Below are 16,725 nucleotides of genomic sequence, written 5' to 3'. Positions count from 1 at the left end.
ATGATTTCAAACTTGGTACATGGTTTCCTCATGATAAGTTACAGATCAAGTTCGAACTTCACGACGTTTCGATCATTTTTGACAAAGTTATGGCACTTTGAACTTTGGTAATTTCCCCAACAGTTTTCCGGACGACAGACTGCCGGTAGGGGACATGTATTGCAGCGCAATACTCAGAATGCTTGTTGTTTTTGATTGCTGTGACGGATGAAGGAATTCTCCCGATACGGTCTCGGTCCTGGTGCTGCAGACCCGATTGCACATAAATATATCCAATTGGGGGGAACACATGCCCGATAGGATAACTGGAAGGTTTTGTTTGTTAAATTGATTAAAAATAACTTATTGTGAAATCCCATGTGACCATTGCACACTGGTCACAGTCACTAATTTAAGCAGTGGTCACTCATGTGACCATTTTGAACAGTGGCCCTTGGTAATGCCGTATGGAGGTCTCTTCGCAGTTAGCTAGCATCGTACATCATTATACAAGAAACAAATGTGCGATATTTGGGTTTTGAATCTTCTGATACTGTACGTGCCCCAACACATTCCATATCCCATTCAATTTGTACTTCTTCTTGATGTCTTGTATTTATCAAACTGCAACATCCCAGGAGGTTTCGCACAGGCCACTGCCCAGTCGCTCTTTTCGGGTTTCTGACGTTTTAGAAGCAGTTGCGGAATTATTAACCAGGCCCCCGTAACATGCAGACCCTTTCATGTCTATGGAATATTATCTTTGACTTATTCGTAGACATAAAAGATAATCTACGTCTAAAATGCGCCATTTTCTTTTTACCCCAAACAAAGTGTCGGTCTTTCCTAGCAACATGGCATCATTACCTCCACCACCAAATTACTGAAGGTGGACGGAGGTTATGTTTTCGCCTCTGTCTGTTTTGTCTGTGTGTCTGTTTGTGAGCAGGATATCTCAAAAGGTTATGGACTTGTTGTGACAAAACTTGGTGGACGAGTTGGTTAGGTGACAAGAACCAGCCGAATCAATTTTGGTTCAGGTCAGATCTAGATCCGGCCTATCAATGGGATACGAAACGTAAACTTTTCAGTCTGGTGGAGGTATGCGCTCTACCGAGTGCGGTTCTAGTTTGTTGATGCATAGCTAATTTTTTTTTTTTTTTTAATGAGAAACATCTGCTTTTGTTTTATTATTAAATGTTCTCTGATGTAAAATGAGCGAAAGGCCAACATTGTGTTTTCAACTCGATGTTGTCATTTTTAATCTTCCCCTCAACCGAAACGTAATGTGTGCACTCCTCCAAAAAATAGTTGGCCCGGGTCCACATCAGTAGATCCACAACCTCGACGGTCAGTGTTCTGTCTGTAGAATTCTGTCGAATTGATCTGGAGGGGTTTTTCAACAGTATCGGTCGGACAGGAAGATTCGCTGGCAGAGAGCCTTGAACTTAGTTGAACGGTTGCTTGTTATTGTTGAGTGAGGTTCATGGAATTTTCAACTACTGTACTTGTAGATCTAATATCAAACAAAATGAACCAGAACGTACATTTCAAATATTTATATTTTAAGAAAATATTATTTATGATGCTTGGGATTTTTTGATCCAGAATTTGTAGGACCACCCCCACCCCCACCCCGAGGTGTGCTTTAATCCCGCTATCTTATTGAACTTATTAAACGTTTTTCTTTTTTTTGTATCCTTCAATGTCCTTGGTTCCAGGACGTGTCGTCTCCATGTTGAGTGAAGGGAATGCTATCCGAGCCCTATTTATTTCGGCTTTTAACACATTAGGTTATTAGTTTGCACAGCCATTGAGGGGATGAGTTGTCACTCCACTGGGAAATGGATTATTTTGTTACGGAAACCAGCCTTTTCCAAGCAGTTTGCAGCAAGGATTGTGTGTCTGATGTATCCTTTCAGATGTGCAGGTTAAATGAGGTCAGATGTGCAGGTCAGGTCAATGAGGCCTCCAAAGCCAGTCGCCGACTGGGCATCCTCCGTCGTGCGAAGTCCTTCCTTGGCACACCTGAGCTCCTCACCACATACAAGGCTTTCATCCGCAGCTCAATGGAATAGTGTTCTCCCCTATGGGCTGGTGCTCCTGCCTCACTCCTAGCTCGTCTTCACGCTGTTGAAACCAAAGCATTCAGAATCATTGGAATCTCCCGCGATGACGCTATCTCCGAGGGCCTTTCACTTACTCACCGCAGGCAGGTTGGTGGTCTTTCTGTCTTCTACCGACTCCTCTCCGGCCTTGCTCCCCCAGCTCTCTCTGGGCTCTGTCCCCCAAATATTCCTACAGGTCGCACAAGATCTGCCTGCAACCCTCTTATGGTTAAACTGCCAAAATCAAGACTCTCTGCTCACCTTCACTCCTTCATTCCTCTTTTCTCCCGCCTCTGGAACAAACTCCCTCACTCTCTTCAATCCCACTCCTCCCTCCAGGTCTTTAAAACGGCTGTTCACCACCATCTCTTATCTTCTCCAATCCAAAACCTTGATCTTTTCTACCCCCGTTAATTTCACCCCAAATCCACTTTTTGAGGTGCCGACTTCTTTCCTGGAAGTCCTTGGTGTCCTTGCGTTTTATACCTATCCTGCCCCCCCCCCCCCAGGCCCTCTCCCTCCCACACATCTCCCGATGTCCCTGCTCTCAAATGTTGTGTTTGTGTGCTTCGTCCCCTTCTCTCCCCATCTTGTCGACCGCTCCCCTTTTTATATACTTTGTTTGCTTGTTTGTTTGATTTGTTTGTTTGATAAATGTTAGCTCTTTCACGAGCCTCGACTCTGTATACAAAAAAAAAAGAAGAAAAAAAAAAGCCTGTTGCTGAAACTGTCACAGGTAGCGTAACGGTCCCGGATTGGGCGGTGGGAGGGGGGATGAGCACGCGCGCTTGTATGTATTAAAAGTATTGTGTTGTCCTCGGTCACTACTTGTTTGTGATGTTCTGATGTTTCGCAATGGTGTTTCTCCATCCAGATCACCAATTTTCTAATGGCCACGCAATCAATCCCCACCACCCTCTGTGATGCTGCCCAGCTTTCCCCCTCGTAAATGTTGCGTGGACGACACTGTTTCCATCATTGCGCTGGAGCAGCCTGACCGACGGTTGAACTCGATAAATAGCCTATGGACACATATCTCTCGAATGAAAATACCATTTTGGCAGCAGATTGTCAGAATGTTGTTTTTCTCATTGTGTTTGCGTGTCTTGAATAGCCGTCCTCTAGGAAATTGTACTTGTTTTCCGTTTGCCCTTTGCTCGTGAGAGTCCAAGGCCGAGACCGGTTGTAAGCTCGGTTATAAAATGACATCTGCTCAACACTCCGTGTTGAACTGTTTTTCGGCTTTTCCTTTTTGAAAACACTTAGCAAGCGGTGAACTAGAAAGCTCTCCCATTAGATCTACTAGGAAATACCCACCCTACAGGCAGAATATTTCCTATCGATTCGTGTTGACGCCTCTCTTGAATCCCAACGAATGGAATCCAATTTTTGTCTTGTGCTGCTTTTGGCTTTTTTTTTCTTTCTTGTTTGGCATGTGATGCACTTGTTTGAATTGCAATTTAATTTTTCTGCAAACGATGTAGTTTTCCAAAATAAATTTTCTCTTCATTCTTTTTTTATTCTGGCCAAAATATTTGATAATTTCAAGATCTGAATATCTCAGTCCCCACTAAATTGACCATTTCCTGCAACTCTTATTTTGTGACTTTTTCCCAAATTAGGCCTCCTTATCAGACTTGAAAATTTGGCCTCGTTAGTCCCTGAAAGTTTCAGCTTCCTAGGTCAAATCCTCTTTGAGGAGTAGATGATGCATACATACTATCCCTCCATTATATATAGTTAACTGTGGGCGATGAACCAAACATTTCGGCCTTTCCTCTTTGAAGACACTTGGCAAGCAGCAAATGGAGAAAACTCTCACATTAAGTCTATAACTGTGCGGGCGATGAATCAAATGATCAGGAGATGAAAGCTCTGCACTTGTTCCGGGCTCTCCAGACCCCACTGTGTGAATGATGGCCTCTTTGAGCAGAAGTTATTCTTTGGAGAAAACAAGCAGCAAATGGAGAAAAACAAGCAGCAAATGCAGCAAGCAGCAAAACAAGCAGCAAAACAAGCAGAAAAAAACAAAAACAAAACAAAACAAGCAGAAAAACAAGCAGCAAAACAAGCAGCAAATGGAGAAAACTCTCACATTAAGTCTATAACTGTGCGGGCGATGAATCAAATGATCAGGAGATGAAAGCTCTGCACTTGTTCCGGGCTCTCCAGACCCCACTGTGTGAATGATGGCCTCTTTGAGCAGAAGTTATTCTTTGGTAATATCATAGCACTGGCGGCATCATGCTCTTTGTTTTCCAACAGTCGCAGATGAAATTCCTTCCTTTGTTGATAGGTTGTGCACGTACGGGCTGCAATACGAATCATTTTGATGGTGGACATGAAATTGTCAGCGAGCTTAAATTTTCAGCAGTGCTTCTTGGTTTGGAATTAAAAAATGAGACTTTGCAAAGGCAAATGAAACCTATTTCAAGTATGGTATAATATATTTGAGAAGATAACATTTTCCCTCTAATCCTCTTGTTGTCCCCCACGCTTTGTGAAGAAAATAATCATAATTCAGGGATATTATATAATCAGCTCCGTCTGTCCATCCGTCACATTATCTCCTCCTAAATGGTTGTGCGGAAATTAACCAAACTTCGTAGTTATGATCACCACATGGTACGAATGTGTAAGAGCGGTATCATTTTGGCCCCTGGCCCCGCCCCATGGGGCAGGGTCAAAAGGTCAAATACAAAAAAAAAAAGCAGTTTCAGGCACTCTTGAAATCGTATTATTTTGTTATGAAACTTTGTGTATGCATTCAGCATTGGGGAAGCCTGGTGTAGGCTTAACGGTTAAGGTTGGTAACTTGATATCTTAGGGTCCTGAGTTTGAGCTCCTGTCATGCCTTTGGAATAATTCCATGTGGGTTGACTCGGCTTGTCATCCCTCTGAGATCGACAAAATGAGCACCAGCTTACTGCTAATAGGGGCCATTGCATCAGCGGCATTGGGCGCCTCCCGAAAATGATGCACTCTGCAGCCAAGCAGTCTCGGGTTGCATACGAACCACCACCAGTATTGGGGGACACACAATTATTTTATATTTAACCTCCGGTTCATGCCCCATGGGTGGGAACTTAGTGTAACAAGGGTCAAAATGGAGGAAAAAAAAATACTCAAAACTTGATTTTGGGTCATTTCTGGTGGAACTTTTTTTTTTTGCCATTTTTCAACTTTGCTTAAGGTGGGAAATGTGGGGATGTCCGATGGCGAACCAATGACTTCGCTCTGGTTTATTGCTTAGTTCTGTGTTTCTGGCACTTAGCAGAGTACCCGCCCGACAGGGAATCTTGTTCCAAGCATGCAATACCTTCTTCTGACACATACTTTAGTTGTGTGGTGCATAGGCAAGTCACAGCTGCCTCAATCTCTCCTGAAAAGAAAAAGAATAATCCCGGTTATGTGCATAAAGTAAAACCATGCCTACTGCTTATAATTCCAAATGCCTCACTGCATTGGAAAACGTGGGGACAGGAACACTGTACTCTAATGAGTGGGGACTTGTCTTGTAATACCCTCTCCCACCTAGAGGCGGCGCTACACGATACACGTATACTTCGAGAAATTGCGTCCCAAACCCTCCTACCACCATAAGACCACCGCTAAAGATAAAAACACCCTATGCACGAATTGGTGTCATGCTGATCCTATGTAGAAAGTCTGGATGTAATCGGCCCAGAACTGTAGGAGGAGTAGAGTGACAAACAAGCAAGCACACAAACAAACAAACACACTGGTCCGTGAATTATATATGGTAAGGATTATGTACAGTGACTTTGTTTTTGAACGCTTTTTTTTTGCAGTCAGTAAACGTTACATGTGGGTTGTTTGTGTTTGTGCGTGTGTGTAGGCCAGAGCTGTGCAGACTTCATTGAGATAACGAAGGAAGCACGGCGGCAGCGCTTGGGTCCTCTCCACCCTTCTTTCAACCTGGTGAAATGTTTGCGCCAGGCAATGTCGAGGATCATGCCCGACGATGTCTGGGTCCATGTGTCGGGGAAGCTGTGCGTTTCTCTGACGCGCGTCTCCGATGGCGAGAACGTGCTCATTTCCAACTTTTCCTCCAAGGAGGAAGTTATACAGGTGTGGTTGGATGGGTGGGCAAAGGTGGTGAATCTCTTTCCTAGCCTGCATATTTTATTTGGGATATGTTGCCAGCAGGGATGCCATATAATGGAGCCCACCCTTCAGAGGGGAAATAGTCTGGCTTTCCATACCACATATGCATATTATATGTATATGTATTGGTATATGACAAGGCATAGTCTCTTTCTTCAGAATAGGCCCTCAGGTGGATTTTTTCCACTAATACGCAATGAGTTAAGGCTGTGTAAGGTAGTAAAAGTTGTGGTTGTTGACTCTGGCTGTGTGTTGACCATATAACCATATGTGTATCTTGGCGTGTCACTGCAGGCCCTCATATGCAGCGCTTTTGTACCAGTGTACTGTGGAGTCATCCCTCCGTCCTTCCGTGGAGTGGTACGTAGCACGGGGATCTATGCGGAATGTTTTGTGGTTAAAATATGTCCACAACTAATATGCTCATTTTACGAGCACCAAAACCACAACATTACCACCACTACCACCTTAGGAAAGCTGATGGACTTGAGAATCAATGCTGCACCTCCTGACTCTTCCTCTTTAAAAACAAAGTTCCACTTCTCGGTACCAGACCTCCATTCGAGGTGGTGCTTTATTAGTTTAAGGCTTCGGACGTCCCAATGGTATTTCGTGCAGATAGTTTTCGCTCGTAACGTTTTTAAAATCCAAGTTTAATTTCTTTTTTTTTCAATCACGGTGCTTATGAACCGCAAGAGATTTCAAACAATCAGCTGGTTTGGGCGAGTGCGGTTTGCCCGAGCCCTTGATCCGCAGGGGTCATGTCGGGTTCACCATTGGCGGAGTTTAACCGAGGGCATCTGAAGGCATAACCTTGTCTTGTTCAGCTTTCGCAAACACGGGCAGAGACGATGGGGAACCAGCTTGTAAAATGTATTGATCTGAGGACTAAATTAGCCTCTTTCAGCACTCTGTCGCTTTTATGGCCTTTGTTTTTCTTTTACTTTGCTTAGAGATGGTTTCTTCAAGTCCGGAAGACAAGCTTGGAGATTGGCCGCTCAAGGCTTATTCCTTACCCCCCAGGAACTATTGCTTTTGTAAACGGCTCACAAAGCAGCGTTTCCATTTCTCAATTGCCACAAGAAGCTCTGATGCGCAAACTTGATTCGGAGCGTGTGTCCACCGGCGGGTTTTGGAAGGAATGGTGATCGGGTGATGGCGGATCGAATGGATGTACATGCATACGTCCAGACTATATTTGTATTTACATCCGGGATCTACTCAAGTGCAGCAAGATTTTTAAAAATTGCAATTTTACGTTATCTCTTACAATTGCATCATAATTATAACTCGACAGCCGATAACACTCAGTTTTAATTGATGTAGAACGTACAATTTACCCTGACTGCAACGACGGTAGTACGATTCATCTTCTAATCTTATGCTCATTGCAAAGTCTTTTCTTCCTGCTGTGCATTCTGTGATTCGCACCTTACCTCGGGCAAGAAGACATGGCAGTAAAACATTTGACAATTCCTGATAATAATGAGTACAATATAATATTCTTCGAATAACAATAATGAACAGCCATAATTATTCCCACGTTCGTGTGCAATTGGCCGGGGAAGGTTGGGCCAAGTCTTTCACGAACCAGCCGACCAGGCCTGACGTTCAACCAAGGTTAGGGCAGGAATTTGTAACTTGTTGAAGGTGCCGGCAATAGCTCACCTGCTCTTCGCGAGAGACACTGTATAATCTTCCACAGCCACCAACGAATGCCGGTAGATGGAACTTCCATTTAACGTCTATCCTAGGTGTACTGCACATACATTGATGCAACACCGGGATAACAGTTTATAGCTGAGGTGGGATTCAAACTCAGGCTAGACAGCAAAGCTGAGTGTGCCTACCTATAGGCCATCCTGCCAGCCCAGCAGTATAACAATAATAATAATAATAATAATAAAACTTCAAACTTTAATGGGCCCAATTATTCATACCTTCTTATGGGTGTGGTGGGGAACGCTTTCGCCCCAAGTCTTTCGCAAAACTCCTCGTCAGACATGACATTTTGCTGAAGTTGGGTTTGGCAGGAATTTGTAGTTTGTTAATGGTCCTGGAGATAACTCACCTATTCACATGGGATGGAATTTTTAATGTCTGCTAATTGATGTTAGCAAACAGGAAACCCGGCTTAATGTTCATCCACGGAATGGTGCAGTTTGTAGACTGGTCAGGAATCCAACACAAACTAGGCAACTCAAAGGTAAGTACATGACCTCTACATAATCCTGTTTAACAATAATAATAATATATATATACAGTGGGGAGAACAAGTATTTGATACACTGCCGATTTTGCAGGTTTTCCCACTTACAAAGCACGTAAAGGTCTGTAATTTTTATCATAGGTACACTTCAACTGTGGAAGACGGAATCTAAAACAAAAATCCTGAAAATCACATTGTATGATTTTTAAGTAATTAATTTGCATTTTATTGCATGAAATAAGTATTTGATCACCTACCAACCAGTAAGAATTCCGGCTCTCACAGACCTGTTAGTTTTTTCTTTAAGAAGCCCTCCCATTCTCCACTCATTACCTGTATTAACTGCACCTGTTTGAACTCGTTATCTGCATAAAAGACGTCTCCAGACCGTCTCCGACCACAAAGACCGCAAAGACCGACCGCAAAGCCGTCTCCAGACCTGTCCACACTCAATCAATCAGACTCCAACCTCTCCACAATGGGCAAGACCAGAGAGCTGTCTAAGGACATCAGGGACAAATTTGTAGACTTGCACAAGGCTGGGATGGGCTACAGGACAATAGGCAAGCAGCTTGGTGAGAAGGCAACAACTGTTGGCGCAATTATTAGAAAATGGAAGAAGTTCAAGATGACAGTCAATCTCCCTCGGTCTGGGGCTCCATGTAAGATCTCACCTCGTGGAGCCTCAATGATCATGAGAAAGGTGAGGGATCAGCCCAGAACTACACGGCAGGACCTGGTCAATGACCTGAAGAGAGCTGGGACCACAGTATCAAAGAAAACCATAAGTAACACACTACGCCGTCATGGATTAAAATCCTGCAGCGCACGCAAGGTCCCTCTGCTTAAGCCAGCGCATGTCCAGGCCCGTCTGAAGTTTGCCAATGACCATCTGGATGATCCAGAGGAGGAATGGGAGAAGGTCATGTGGTCTGATGAGACCAAAATAGAGCTTTTTGGTTTAAACTCCACTCGCCGTGTTTGGAGGAAGAAGAAGGATGAGTACAACCCCAAGAACACCATCTCAACCGTGAAGCATGGAGGTGGAAACATCATTCTTTGGGGATGCTTTTCTGCAAAGGGGACAGGACGACTGCACCGTATTGAGGGGAGGATGGATGGGGCCATGTATCGCGAGATCTTGGCCAACAATCTCCTTCCCTCAATAAGAGCATTGAAGATGGGGCGTGGCTGGGTCTTCCAGCATGACAACGACCCGAAACACACAGCCAGGGCAACTAAGGAGTGGCTACGTACGAAGCATCTCAAGGTCCTGGAGTGGCCTAGCCAGTCTCCAGACCTGAACCCAATAGAAAATCTTTGGAGGGAGCTGAAAGTCTGTGTTGCGCAGCGACAGCCCCGAAACCTGAAGGATCTGGTGAAGATCTGTATGGAGGAGTGGGCCAAAATCCCTGCTGCAGTGTGTGCAAACCTGGTTAAGAACTACAGGAAACGTCTGATCTCTGTAATTGCAAACAAAGGTTTCTGTACCAAATATTAAGTTCTGTTTTTCTGATGTATCAAATACTTATTTCATGCAATAAAATGCAAATTAATTACTTAAAAATCATACAATGTGATTTTCAGGATTTTTGTTTTAGATTCCGTCTTCCACAGTTGAAGTGTACCTATGATAACAATTACAGACCTTGACGTGCTTTGTAAGTGGGAAAACCTGCAAAATCGGCAGTGTATCAAATACTTGTTCTCCCCACTGTATATATATATATATATATATATATATATATATATATATATATATATATATATATATATATATATATATATATATATATATATATATATATATATATTAGGGTGGTCCTCAAATGTAAACATTAACTTTTCTAAAGTGCTTTTCCATTTTTTTATTACACCTGTAGAGAGAACAAATTGGGTAAAATTTCATTTCATTTTGAAAACTTTTACCACTGTCACATGGCCCCTGCTAATCTGCTAATCAGCACTATACAGAAATTATTTCGGTTTGTTTCAGTTATGATGGCGAGTGCAAGTACTTCAAGAAGAGCAACCAGAAAAAGGAACCATGTGTGGCTGAATGGCTGCCATATTGAAAAACTACCAGAAACTAGGCTCCCATCTTGGCAAGAGATTCTGCAGCGATACTTTAAGCTACATCATGCTGAGAAATTGGACATAAGCAGTGCCGCAACAACTGTTGTTCGTGAGACATTATGCATCTGGGAGAAAGCACGGATCCCCACTGCAGATGAGCGGAATATCATTGCAAAACTAGAGAGAAAAGTAGAACAATACGGATCCATCCTGAAAGGAAAGAGCCGGCGATCTGTCCCTCAGATAAAGAAAGAAGAGCAGTTTCAAACCGGTCCACGTGACTTATTTGACATTGCTCACGTTGATGTCCTTGATCTGATCAAAATACCAGAGGACCGTGAATTCCTTAAGGCACAACGGGAGCAAGGTCGACGGGGCCTTATGGTTGGTGTTGACAAGGTGCTAGCAGGAAAAGAGGAGCGGACACATCAACGCGACAAGGTGTTGACTGAAAGAGAGCAGCATGAAAAAGAGAAGCAAGCAGCCCGAGAGGAGACTCTTGAGCTCGCATCATCAACAGACAGCAGTGCTGAAGCCAGTGATCATGACGACTCTGCTGTTCTATCTGCTTCAAAGAGGCAGAGCCGAAAGCGTGCAAGTAGCATTGTTACACCGGACCTAACAGCAGCTCTCGACCGCACCAAGGTTAGCGATCGATCAGCTGTTCACATCTTGTCAGCAGCAGCCTCTGCTCTGGGACACGACCCTTCAGAGTTGGCCATCAACCACACATCGATCAGGAAATCCAGGCGGATCCAACGGAAGACAATTGCAGGTGACATCCAGGCATCCTATGCTCCAAACACAAGTCTGGTGGTTCATTGGGATGGCAAGCTCCTTCCAGATGATGGGACTAAAAAGGTTGATCGCTTTCCTGTCATTGTCAGTGACCCACAAGGAACTGGAAAGCTTCTGGGTGTGCCAAAGCTGCCAGCAGGAACTGGACTAGCAACAGCTGCTGCTGTTATGCAATGCCTCGAAGAATGGCATTTGCAAGACATGGTGGCAGGTATGAGCTTTGACACGACAGCCAGCAACACTGGTTCAGCACTTGGTGCGTGCACTATTTTGCAGCAAAAGCTTGGACGACCACTATTACATTTTGCATGCTGGCATCACATTCTGGAACTAGTGGTAGAGGCAGCAATGGCAGCATTCAAACCATTTATTGGTCCATCAAAAGGACCTGAGATATCCGTCTTCAAGCGTTTCCAGTCAAACTGGAATTCCATTGACCAAAGCAAGTTTAAGCCAATGATGCCTGATGACCTGGACTCTGTTGTTTCAGGTGTATTTTTAAGTTGCAAAGAAGATGTCGTTTCATTCTGCATCCAGAAACTGGAATCGGGCCAACTACGAGATGACTACCGTGAACTTCTTGAGTTGACTATTATTCTGTTTGGTGAGCGTCCTCCGAGAGGATTCAGGTTCATGCAGCCAGGAGCCATGCATCGGGCAAGATGGATGGCCCGTGTGATTTATGGAATCAAGATCTACTTGTTCCGTGATCAGTTTCGACTGATCCCAAAGGAACTCACTGGCATAAAGCGTTTTACAGCATTTGTTGGAGCAGTGTATACCAAAGCATGGTTTAGCGCTCCATCTGTCATTGGTGCTCCCGCTGGAGACCTAGCTCTCTTAAAAGCACTCATTTTCTATCCTGATTCAGTGATTGCCGAAGCCACCAGCAAAAAGCTTTCCAATCACTTGTGGTACCTCAGCGAAGAACTGGCAGGACTTGCTCTGTTTGACGATAGTGTTTGGCTTGATGTCAAGCGAATGATAGTAGCTGCTCTTAAAGAAGAATGCCAAGAGAATCCTCAACCACGGGTACATGTGGATCTTACAGCAAAAGAAGCCATCGCTGCCAAGACTGTTGCAGATTTTGTTACTTCTGCCTCACTGCGAATTTTCACTGCATTCAAAGTCAATACTGACTTCCTAGAAAAGGACCCTGGTGAGTGGGCCAATAACCCATCATTTCAGTCATCACAGCAAGTCTTGCGCGGTATTGCCACTGTCAACGACTTTGCAGAACGTGGTGTAGCATTAATACAGGACTACAATCAAGTCTTGACAAAGGATGAACAGCAGCGCCAGTACCTGTTGCAAGTTGTTGAGTGGCATCGCCATCAGTTCCCCGGCGCAAAGAAGATAAGGAGGAAATAATTTACCACAGAACTTATTAATGAGGAATCAATGGTCTGGAGGACTCTTGCTCTGTGTGTTTATGATGATTGTCATACATTCTTACTGATTTGGGATTACATCTGAGTTAGTTTATTAAAAACAATTTTGTGTGTCGATACTGAAGCATTGTAATTTTCAACCCATGTGTGACAGTAGTAAATAAAGTCGTATAGAAACCATCTTTGGCACATTTCATTTTTTCACAATAAGGAACAATGTTAGCAACAAGCACCTGAAAAAAGTCCAATTTTATTTTTTGGTGTACATTTGAGGACCACCCTAATATATATATGTGTGTGTGTGTGTGTGTGTGTGTGTGTGTGTGTGTGTGTGTGTGTGTGTGTGTGTGTGTGTGTGTGTGTGTGTGTGTGTGTGTGTGTGTGTGTGTGTGTGTGTGTATATATATATATACACTCTGTAGGTGATCGCGTCTGTCTGTCTGGGGGAGTGGCTACACCTGGTCTGGGAGGGGCTTCAAAAACAAATCGCCACCATTTTCTTTCCTCGCATAGCTTTGAGGCCTCTTTTGTTAGGCTGATAATGATGTCATGTGTTTCTCTCTCTCAGTTTTATTTCAAATCTAATTCAATATCTCATTTCATTTTTCACAGTCGCTAACATGGTTTTAGACCCGGTTGAAAAAAACGGGAATAAAATTCGATGAAAGTTACCGTTTATAAAACAAAATACATTTTCAAAGGCCTGTAACATAAAGTTCATTGAGACTCCCTCACAGCTTTATCTCGACTCTAATTCACCATCTGATTTCATTTTTATCGATGGTTTTTAGACTCGGTTTCAGCAATAATTTAGAAAATTCACGCACACACGGTAAAATGCCGAGATATATTAAAAAGTCACGGCAGACTTTTCCATTTGCTGACGTTCGTCACGATTAAATATTTAATTTAGACGTTGTCACAATGTGGGGAGAGGGGCGGAGCTTCGTTCACGTATAGCCACAGATGGGAAATTGCCGACAGGTATTTCTTCGTTCTTATTTTATTCATCATTATTATACTGAAGTAAAGGTAATCCTGTTTAAACACCCATTCATTCCATTGATGTTTTTTTTTTTTTCGCACGAGTTTTCAAGGCTGAATCGTGTTCACATCCAGGATTAATAAACAAACTCCATTTCACGTGTGCATGGACATGTAATTCACATATGTAAAATAAATAAATAAACACAGATGGGAAATTGCCAAGAAATATTTTTTCGTTCTTATTTTATAAGCTATGTGCACGCACACTTTTAAAAGGTTCATATGAAATCTTTAATTTTAAAAATGCCATTTTGTATGCTGTAACGAAAAGAGTAACTTTGGTTTTGCAGGACAGAAAGGTGTGAGGTAATGTTCTTATACACTGCCCAAAAGACTTTTTCCCAGGGACGTTTCCATTTGAGCTGTATTCTTTATACAGTCGGAATGTTTCATTCTTTAGACGTAGTCACAATAAAAAGTTACAATTAGGTACTCTGCACGTGGGGAGAGGGGCGGAGCATCGTTTACGTGTCGCCACTTAATCATGGTAACAATTACACGTTGCGTTTGTAAATGCTATTTCCAAAATGAATAAAATAATGAAGGAACAGAACGAGACTACCAATGAACGTTAACCCTGACTTGCACGGGATGTTGAGCAACAAATACATTGGAAGGTAATGTGTGCTCAGCAAACATATACAAGAGCAGCTGTAATGAATACGGATGATGTATCGGATAATATTGAAGATCATCATTGCGGTGCGAGTCTGATGACGTCACCATGCGTGTATTGTTCTGCAAAACATATCATAAATTAATGAACAGGACAAGGAGGTGGATTTACACTGTGTTGCTCCAAGAGAAAAGTTCAATTACCTCTAATATTTGCCATTCCTGCTCGATTGCAACAACTGCCAGAATGAGGGGTGGAGAGGAGTAAAGAAGTGAAGTGAAGTGAAGAGAGGAGTGAGGAGGAGTTGGAAAGGAGTGAGGGGATAGGAGTAAAGCAAAGAGAGGAGTGAGGAGGAGTTGGAGAGGATTGAGTGGGAGAGAGGAGTGGAGTGACAGGGGGGGTGGGGGGGGGGGGGGAGAGATGAGTGAGGGGTAACATATTATGTAAAGTAAATACATTGTGTGGATTTCATCATTTGTGGATCTGAGGAATTGCCTGTAATCATTTTGTAAAACTGTGCAACATCAAACTGAAGATGTCACACACGTCCATGCCCGTGGGATTCCCACGGGTGCCCCCGCTAGTCATATATATATATATATATATATATATATATACACAGTGCATTCAGAAAGTATTCAGACCTCTTCACTTTTTTCACATTTTATGTTGTAGCCTTTTTTTTTTTTTGTATACTGAATCGAGGCTCGTGAAAGAGCTGACATTTACTTCTCAAACAAATCAACCAGACAAACAAAATATATAAAAAGAGGGAGCGGAAGACAAGAGAATGGGAAGCACACAAACACTTGAGAGCACACAACATTTGAGAGCAGGGAGATGTGTGGGAGGGAGAGGGCTTGGAGGGAGGAGGTGTGGGAGAAGTATAAAACACAAGGACACCAAGGACTTGCAGGACAGAAGTTGGTATTTCAAAAAGTGGAATTGGGGTGAAATTATCGGGGATAGAAAAGATCAAGGTTTTGGATGGGGGAAGATGAGAGATGGTGGTGAACAGCTGTTTTAAAGACCTGGAGGGTGGAGTGGGATTGAAGAGAGTGAGGGAGTTTGTTCCAGAGGCGGGAGAAAAGGGGAATGAAGGAGTGAAGGTGAGCAGAGAGTCTTGATTTTGGCAGTTTAACCATAAGAGGGTTGCAGGCAGATCTTGTGCGACTTGTAGGAGTATTTGCGGGACAGAGCCCAGAGAGAGCCGGGGGGGGCAAGGCCAGAGAGGAGTCGGTAGAAGACGGAAAGACCACCAAACCTGCCTGCGGTGAGTGAGTGAGAGGCCCTTGGAGTTTGCTTCATCGCGGGAGATTCCAATGATTCTGAATGCTTTGCTTTCAACAGCGTGAAGACGAGCTAGGTGTGAGGCAGGAGCACCAGCCCAGAGGGGAGAGCAGTATTCCATTGAGCTGTGGATGAAAGCCTTGTATGTGGGAGGAGCTCAGGTGTGCCAAGGAAGGACTTCGCATGACGGAGGATGCCCAGTCGGCGACTGGCTTTGGAGGCCAGATTTGAAATGTGGTTTTCCCAGGAAAGATCATGGCAGATAGTGAGACCCAAAAGTTTGAGTGACAGAACTTCTTGGAGAGGATTATTCAGAAAGTAGATGGGAGGGTTGTCCAGTCGGTCTTTTCGGAGAGACATCGTAAGAGTGTGAGATTTGTCAGGATTGAAAGACATGTTCCACTTGTTTGCCCAGTCTGTGATTTTGTCCAGGTCTGCAGAGAGTGAGGAGGCTGCAGACTGCCGATCTGAGGGATGAAGAATGGAGCGACAGAGAGTAGAGTCATCAGCAAAGAGATAGAGAGGATTTTCAAGAGAGTCAGAGAGATCATTGATGAAGACCAGAAAAAGCACAGGGCCCAGAACACTGCCTTGGGGAACTCCAGCCCTGAACAGGAAGAGGAGATGAGAGAAACCCATTCAGGGCCACACGTTGACTACGACTAGAGAGGAAGTCCGCCAGCCATGCGTGGAGATTTCCATGGATACCAACAGAGGAGAGTTTGGTGAGCAGAGCGGGGTGCCAGACCGTATCGAAGGCACGTGATATGTCAAGGGAGACAGCTCTAATTATGCTGAAAGCCTTGTGCTGAAATCGTTTAAATTCATGTTTTCGCTCATCAATCTACACTCAATACCCCATAATGACAAAGAGAAAACAGGATTTTAGAAAGTTTTGCAAATTTTTTTTTTTTTTTAAACTGAAATATCACTTTGACATAAGTATTCAGACCCTTTGCTATGACACTTGAAATTTATCTCAGGTGCCTCCCATTTCTCTTGATCATCTTTGAGATGTTTCTTCACCTTGATTGGAGTCCATCTGTGGTAAATTCAATTGATTGGACATGATTTGGAAAGGCA

At 43.6% G+C, this 16,725-nt stretch overlaps 2 protein-coding genes across 4 annotated transcripts in view; one reads left to right on the top strand and one right to left on the bottom strand.

Moving 5' to 3' along the window:
* The window catches only part of LOC137432315 (serine/threonine-protein kinase 38), a 444,663-nt gene that overhangs the window by 69,558 nt on the left and 358,380 nt on the right, over nucleotides 1–16,725 (bottom strand). The window lies entirely within an intron of this gene.
* The window catches only part of LOC144888168 (patatin-like phospholipase domain-containing protein 2), a 59,008-nt gene that overhangs the window by 12,669 nt on the left and 29,614 nt on the right, over nucleotides 1–16,725 (top strand). For all 3 annotated transcript variants that reach the window (XM_078783031.1, XM_078783032.1, XM_078783033.1), the window contains exons 2-3: nucleotides 5,947–6,179; nucleotides 6,510–6,575. In XM_078783031.1, the coding sequence (XP_078639157.1) occupies nucleotides 5,947–6,179; nucleotides 6,510–6,575 (299 nt within the window). The remainder of the gene's footprint in view (nucleotides 1–5,946; nucleotides 6,180–6,509; nucleotides 6,576–16,725) is intronic.

Source organism: Myxine glutinosa, chromosome 8, assembly GCF_964187855.1.
Source record: "Myxine glutinosa chromosome 8, kmMyxGlut1.1, whole genome shotgun sequence".
Lineage (NCBI taxonomy): Eukaryota > Metazoa > Chordata > Myxini > Myxiniformes > Myxinidae > Myxine > Myxine glutinosa.
Note: the sequence above shows the minus strand (reverse complement) of the source record. Positions and strands in the feature narration are given on the sequence as shown.